The sequence below is a fragment of the Perognathus longimembris genome, chromosome 13 (genome assembly GCF_023159225.1).
Source record: "Perognathus longimembris pacificus isolate PPM17 chromosome 13, ASM2315922v1, whole genome shotgun sequence".
Classification (NCBI taxonomy): domain Eukaryota; kingdom Metazoa; phylum Chordata; class Mammalia; order Rodentia; family Heteromyidae; genus Perognathus; species Perognathus longimembris.
In genome coordinates, this window is record NC_063173.1 from 13,434,980 (window position 1) to 13,442,908 (window position 7,929).

The 7,929-nt window shown below is 38.8% G+C and overlaps 2 protein-coding genes across 2 annotated transcripts; one reads left to right on the plus strand and one right to left on the minus strand.

Moving 5' to 3' along the window:
* Positions 1 to 271: 271 nt before the first annotated feature.
* Positions 272 to 1,216, plus strand: LOC125361531 (olfactory receptor 51A7). Its single transcript, XM_048360053.1, has one exon. It carries the CDS (start codon positions 278 to 280, stop codon positions 1,214 to 1,216), a length of 939 nt encoding a protein of 312 aa, XP_048216010.1. The 5' UTR covers positions 272 to 277.
* Positions 1,217 to 3,579: 2,363 nt separating this feature from the next.
* LOC125361530 (olfactory receptor 51G2) lies at positions 3,580 to 5,229 on the minus strand. The gene is made up of 2 exons (XM_048360052.1): positions 5,213 to 5,229; positions 3,580 to 4,492 (listed from the first exon to the last, which is right to left on the minus strand). Exons 1-2 carry the CDS (start codon positions 5,227 to 5,229, stop codon positions 3,580 to 3,582), a joined length of 930 nt encoding a protein of 309 aa, XP_048216009.1.
* Positions 5,230 to 7,929: the final 2,700 nt, after the last annotated feature.

The following is a 7,929-nucleotide window of genomic DNA, read 5'->3' on the forward strand; positions in this document are numbered from 1 at the left end:
TGATACAATTCTACTTTGATATGCTTTACATGCTCGATGAAAAATGGATAGTTAGCACAAATTGTTAAAGGAAACTTGTCATGAGGGAGAAATTACAATATTTAAGACCTTATGGTAAATTTGGAAGAGTGTAATTATCTAATATAACCAATATACTTCATCGTACTCTGTATGAAAGAACTTTCTATCCTCACAAAACTGTGTCTTATTCCAAAGTATGACTAGATTTTGTTCATGTAATTTCAGAGCTGGCTAAAAAATCTCACGTTCTCCACTCATGTCTGTTCTTAACAACTCTGAAGTGAAGTATTTTCTTCTGACGGGGATCCCAGGATTGGACCATGCTCATGTATGGGTCGCTATTCCAATCTGCCTCATGTACCTGATTGCCATCCTGGGCAACTGCACCATTCTCTTTATCATAAAGACAGAACCCTCACTTCATGAGCCCATGTATTATTTCCTTGCCATGTTGGCTGTCTCTGACATGGGGCTGTCCTTCTCTTCTCTTCCTACCATGCTGAGAATCTTCTTGTTCAATGCCATGACAATTTCCCCTGAGGCTTGCTTTGTTCAGGAATTTTTCATTCATGGATTCACTGTCATGGAATCTTCTGTGCTTCTAATTATGTCTTTGGACCGCTTTCTTGCTATCCACAGTCCTCTAAGGTACAGTTCTATTCTCACTACCAACAGAGTAGCGAAAATCGGAATAATTTTAGCCTTTAGGAGCATAATTTTAGTACTTCCATTTCCCTTCACTCTAAGGAGGCTGAAGTATTGTGAAAAGAATCTCCTTTCTCACTCATACTGTCTTCATCAGGATATCATGAAGCTGGCCTGTTCTGACAACAAGATCAATTTCATCTATGGCTTCTTTGTTGCTCTCTGTACTATGCTGGACTTCTCACTGATTGCGATGTCTTATGTGCTCATCTTGAAGACTGTACTCAGCATTGCTTCTTTGGCAGAGAGGCTGAAGGCCCTGAATACCTGTGTTTCCCACATCTGTGCTGTGTTCATCTTCTATGTGCCTATCATCACCTTGGCTGCCATGCATCGCTTTGCCAAGCACAAAAGCCCTCTGGTCATTATCCTTATTGCGGATATATTCTTGTTGGTGCCACCCCTGATGAACCCCATTGTGTACTGTGTAAAAACTCGGCAAATCCGGGAGAAGGTCTTGGGAAAGGTAGTCAACATCTGTGTAAGATAATAAGTCGAGTATGTAAGAAACACATTAACCATTAGTAAATGCTTAATGAAACTGATTTATCTTCAAAGCCATGATGGTGTTGAACTATCTAGTGAGGGGCTAGGCTATAGAATTTATATAATAAAGTTGGGAATACAATTTAAACAATTTAAAACTGAATGAGCATTTTAAGAGGAGTGGAAATAAAACTTATGTGACAGAGCAATTGGATCAGCAACATTTCTTAAGGAATAGAATTTGAGCAGATAGATTATTGTATGATTAGTATTTATTAAAATTATTGCTACAGTGTATGATCTCTATGCCATCAAGGAAAGACAAAAATCAAGGAACAAGTATTACTTATGAAGAATGTTCATTTTGTAAAAACAATGAGAATGTCACCTGGCAAATACCGAGTATCATTTGTGGATAAAAATGACTGAATCATATTTATTAGTATTTAGAAGAGAATTGCAACTTTAATTTTAGGAGATATTAGAAATTCTATTCAGTCTACAAAAATACCTAATATGAGACATCTAATTTTAAGAACAATATGTTGTTATAAAATCAGCATATGATTTATGGAAGAGTCAGAGATTCCTCTAAGTAACTAAGAACATAATTTTATTTATTTATTTTCATGTTTTAGTCATATTTGACACTTTATTCTTTTTTCTCTTTTTTTTCTTACTGTCAAGGTGATGTACAGAGAGGTTACAGTTTCATATGTTAGGCCTTGGGTACATTTCTTGTACTGTTTGTTACCTCCTCCCTCATTCCCCCTCCCCCCAAGAACATAATTTTAAACTACAATATTTCCTGCTTAGTCATTTTTGTAATAGTGTTTTCCTCGTGCATTTAGAATAAAGTGTAGCTTCTATAATTCATTTTTAAGTATTATGTTACTATAGTACATACAATTGTGTAACAAGACATCTGTGTATCTATCCTGTCTTTTCTCCTATTATTCAATATCTACTTTTCTCTATAGATTTACTAACAGCATTCCGTCTTATGTTTCTGCAGAGTAATATAAATGCAGTGTCATCCTACTAAACTTACACCTAAATCTTTGGTTTTTGTGTGTTTAGTTTTAGCAAGGATGTACTTGTTTTGGATTGCTACAAGACAAAGTCCCATGTATTTACAAAAACAAAACAAAACAAAGCAAGTTTAAGAGCACAGTCCATTGTTAGGCTTTGAATTACCTTCTTAGAGAGTCTAACCAACTATCACTAAAAGACAGTAAACAATCAGCACTTCTTGTCACCCAGCTACCTTCTGCTTCTACTTTGAGTCTTGGCTGAACAACTTCTCTAGAATTATTCCCCACTCTTTCCCTTCAGGGTTATTTCTGGGCTCCTTTATCCATTTACTAAACTTTCTCTATGGTGACAATTAAATATCCAGATGATTTTCTGAATACACTGTCTCTCCTCATCTCTGTCTCAGCATTGGATATGTTATTCTAGATTAAAATACATTTTTACCTCCTTTCTCCTACCATCTTTGTCTAAAATTTATATATCCCTGAGATACCACAAAGAGTTTTTATTAAGATTGGCTTTCTTCTAGAAAAGATATTCCTATTCAGAAGATATTCATTTTTTATATGCCATTTTAACTGCTTTTGCTCTGAATAACAGAAACAACAGAGTTGTAAAACAGCTTAAAATTTTATTTTTTATCTTGATTTGTATTTTATGGATCTCTTAGTAGGATCGACTCCTCTCTTTCTGTGTCTTGAGTGTTTTCTGGAAAAGCTGGGGAGATGGCAAGTGGACACATCTGAAGGTTTGTTCACTCCCTGGGTCCAGACCTTAGTTGAGCCTGTTGAATGAACTATCCAGTTTCCCCACGTGGCCTTGGCTTCCTGCCAATATAGTGGCTGAGCAGCAAAAGCAAATGTTGAGTAAGACAGATAGGAATGCCAGAGATATGTAAACATCACCAGTCAGACATATGTCGTCATCTATGATCTAACCTTGAAATACTTCTGGGCTCATTTCTATAATGTGGACTTCACGGAGGCAGTTACATAGGCCTTCTCAGTTATAAGAGAACAACTACTCTGTGTCTTGATGTAGAATGGCAACCTTCTGGGATTGGAAATACTTCTGCAGAAAGTGAGACTAGGGATATCATTAAAGATATTTTTTGTATTTTTGTAACATTTACCCTGTAGTACCCTGGATCCTTCCCAATCTGCCTGTATAAAGTATGAATTGTGTGAAAGCTGCTACCTGTTCATCCTTGTATACAGTTGTAGAGTAAAAAAAAACACACAAATCACCTCTTCTATTCCATGCATATCACACATTATAAAGATAGAGGAATAAAGGTACTCAAAAGTAGTCATGTCTACAAACTTGATCCAGTCAGGAACAAAAAGCATGTGTAACCCGATCTCGGATCTGTTTTGTCTTCACACTGTAGACAATGGGGTTCATCACAGGAGGGACAAGAAGATAAACAAAGCCCATGATCACCTGCACCAGATGGGGTGCCTGCTTCCCAAAGCGGTGGATGACAGACAGGCCGATCATGGGTGTGTAGAAGAGAAGCACAGCACAGAGATGGGAAACACAGGTGTTCAGAGCTTTGAGCCTTTCAGCCTTGGAGGCAATAGACAGCACAGTGTTGAGGATGAAGGCATAGGAGCAGAGGATGAGCAGCGAGTCCACACCCACTGTGGACACGATGACAAACATGCCATAGATGCTATTGGCTTTGATGTCTGCACAGGCCAGTTTCATCACTTCTTGGTGGAGGCAATAGGAATGTGAGAGGACTGGAGAGCCACAATATGGGAATCTTTTGAGCATAAAAGGCAATGGGAAAATGAGTGCTATGCTACGGGCCAGGGAAGCCAGACCAATTCTGCCAATGACTGTGTTGGTGAGAATGGAAGCATAGTGCAAGGGACGGCAAATGGCCACAAACCGGTCAAAAGCCATAGACAGTAGCACAGAGGACTCTAGGAAGGACAAGCAGTGAATGAAAAAGAGCTGGGCAAAGCAGGCGTCATGACTAATATCTCTTGCTCCCACCCAAAAGATGCCCAGTACTGTAGGAAGGGTGCAAAGGGAAAGCCCCAAGTCAGTGAGAGCCAGCATGGACAGGAAGAGGTACATAGGCTCATGCAGTGAAGGCTCGGTTTTAATGATGAAGAGAATCATGCAGTTGCCTAGGATGGAAACCAGATACAGGAAGCACAGTGGGAAGGAAATCCAGATGTATAAATGCTCAAGCCCAGGAATGCCACTCAGCAGGAAGGTTGAGGCCATGCTGCTACCGTTCTCTAGGTAGCCCAGCATCTTTGTATTTCATAGAGAAGCAATGATTTGGATTCCTTTCAAAAATCTCAAAATAATTTCTGGAAATGTTAGTGGTTATACCTAGCAAATATTGGAAAACACAAAGGAACAAAGATTAGAATCAAGTAGGTAGGTCCAACCAACAGGTTGTTTCAAGTTTTGGACCCATGTTATTCTCAATGACCTTTTTTTTCCTTTAAATTTTTTAAATTTATTTTTTACAGTAAGGTGATATACAGAGGGGTTTCAATGACATAAGTCAGGTAATGAGTATATTTCTCTTTGAACAGTGTCACCCCTCCCTTATTTTTTCCAGTTTTTCCCCCTCCCGGTCTTCTCCCCAATAAAGTTGTATAGTTCATTTCTAATATAGTGTCTAGTGAGTTTCACTGCTGAATTGGTTCACCCTTTGTCCCGCCATTTCTGTGCTTTCCCTTCCTCTCCTCAAATCCGATAAACTTATATACAAAACAAAGTGTACAGAAATAAAAAAAAAACAACAACAAAAGGGGAAAAAAGAACCACAGACAGTACAATAAAAACCCTCTTATTTCCATTACTTAGAGTTCATTTTGATAAGCCTCATTTTATATGATCATATACACACAGCTATTGGGCCCTTGTGATCTTTTTCTATGAATATCTTCCTTTGGTCTCACTGTGTGAATGCTTAGGGAAATATTTTTAATCTAACTTGAGGAACAAAGACATGAAATTGTAAAGTGCTTTGCTTAGGTTATGCAACATTTAAGAGTTTGCCTGGGTGAGGTGGAAATCCTAGGTGAGCTCTTCTACCCTTACCCTCTTCTCTGACCTCTGTATCAGCCCTCCACCCTACACTATGCACTCCAAAATTTATTTAGGTGAGGCCTTGATATGTTTTCCACACTTGTATCAAGCTAATTGCCTCAAGAAATCTTCCTTCTTTAGCCTCCTGAGTAGGTGGGCCTGTAGTGGTTCGTACCCTGACCGACTTTGGATTTGCATTAGGTTCTGTCAATGGCAAGCGTCTAGGACAGTGTCACGAAGGAGAGTGATTCTGTTGCTTGCCAATTGGGTTGGGTCAGTAGTGGCTGTGTTCCACCTTTGAAGGCCACAGCTCTTGTTGGGGATCTTTATGCCATGGCAACTTATCTCCTAGGATTCTAGTCATTTCTGTGTTTGCTCCTTCAAGATAATAAACAAGAGCATGTGTCATGATCCTTTTGAACATATTAACTTTACTTATCTCTAATGGGTAAACCTTTAGTAGACACTCAACATACACCTCTATTCGGCTAGTCCTCTTACTAATGTTTTAGTTTTTCTTTCATCTTATCTTTCCTTTACTTATATTAGTATATATAATTTATCATTTTTCTGTTCCTTGAACTAATTTTCTTTGTCCTTTTCTTCCCTCCCTCCCTCCCTACCTCCCTCCCTTCCTCCCTCCCTCCCTTCCTCCCTCCTTTCCTTCCTTCCTTCTTTCCTTCCTTCCTTCCTTCCTTCCTTCCTTCCTTCCTTCCTTCCTTCCTTCCTTCCTTCTCTCTCTCTCTCTTTCTCTCTCTCTTCTTCCTTCCTTTCAACTTCACCAACCATTTAAAACAAATAAAGTCAAGGTCTTGTCCTTCTCTTATCTCCTGCTCTGGTCTTACTGATAAAGAAATCTTGCCTGCTCAATGTATCTGGTAAATGCTGGCCACAGAACTCCAAGGAGAACTAGAAAGGGTGTTATGGATATCTTTAAAGTTACTCTCAATAGATAAAATAAGAATGCTTTAATCTTCTATCAGTCAGTAACTGATATTTCCCAGAATTCTAGGATCCAACTGCTACAGAACTAAATAGGAGAGTGGAAGCACCATTAGCCATGGTCTCATCATCTATCATAAGCTAAGTTCATGAGAATCTATAGAAGAAGGAGTAATCGTACTGGTAGCTCCCATTCTTCTTAGCTGAAGAAACAAAGGTTGAGAAATGAAGTCCCTGTCAGATGCTATGCCAGATGAAACTAAAACCTCTTGTCTTCCAGAGTTCCACTGTGGAACTCTTTCATGATCTCTCTAGAATGTTAATACAAGGAGAGGGCAAGGCCTTGCTTTCTTTACCTTTGTTAACCCAGCATATACACTATGTCCTGCCATATGGCTCATGCTCAGTTTCTTTCTTTTTTTTTTTTTTTGGCCAGTCCTGGGCCTTGGACTCAGGGCCTGAGCACTGTCCCTGGCTTCTTCCCGCTCAAGGCTAGCACTCCGCCACTTGAGCCACAGTGGCGCCGCTTCTGGCCATTTTCTGTATATGTGGTGCTGGGGAATCGAACCTAGGGCCTCGTGTATCCGAGGCAGGCACTCTTGCCACTAGGCTATATCCCCAGCCCTCAGTTTCTTTTTTAAGAGGTGGTTTTATTTAGTTAATTACAAATAATTTGGTATATGCCTTATGTCCCTTAAATCTTCATGAATGATCCATTAGTAATGCTATGTTATACTAGAGGAAATGAAGGGTTAAAGAAATGTATTACTGTGTGGTACTGGTGAAGTGCTAGTGCTAGCTATTTAGGCTGAGATCTGAGGATCATGGTTGGAAGTCAGTCATGTCAGGAATGTCTGTGAGACTCTCATTCCAATTAACCACCAAAAAACCAGAAGTAGAAGTGCGGCTCCAGTTGTAGAGTGCCAGCTTTGAGCATAAAAGCTAAAGGACAGAACCTAGGCCCTGAGTTCAAGCTCATTGGAAAAAAGAAAAAGAAAAGAAATATATTATCGTTCTAAAATCAAGCAGATAGCAAATAGGATTCTAGCCAGTAACAAACATTTCTCAGAGTCTGGGCTCTAGACAGCTGTTGATATTCTTCTCACCTAAGTAATAATTCAGTGACAAATAGCAGTCAGTATAAAATAAAAAGCTTACAGGCCTTTCAAATTTCTGACTAGCTATAAACTAGTGTTTATAGGGATGTGGTTCAGTTATAGAGGGCTTACCTTGCAGGTGTGTGGTCCTGAGTTTGATTCCCATTACAGAGGAAAAAACTTATTAAAGAAATAAATATGTACACATTTTCTTTCTCCATCTTAGTACTAGAGACATTAATAGCTCTTGTCATTAACTCATTTTCCATTTGAAGATCTCATTGGCTCCAGCTTCTGTGGCTGCTTGATCACATTATTCATTAAAGTGAATTCAGAAGAGCTGTGATAAACTTGCTTGTTAAGGCCAGATAAGTTTCAATGTTGTAATATAACTAAAACAAACAAACAAACCTTGGAAACAGAAGTTACTTTGTATGCTAAAATGAAGTGGGATGTGAAAATAGAAAGAAATATAATTTGCAATGAACATCAAGCATTTGCTGTCAGTGTACAAGGGACAGTTCAAATGTAATCATATTAAGATCTCACAAAACATTGCAGGTTATTACCTCAATTTATAAAT

Excerpts from the sequence above, each read along its gene's own strand:
- LOC125361531 (XM_048360053.1), top strand. The coding sequence starts at position 278 with ATGTCTGTTCTTAACAACTCTGAAGTGAAGTATTTTCTTCTGACGGGG.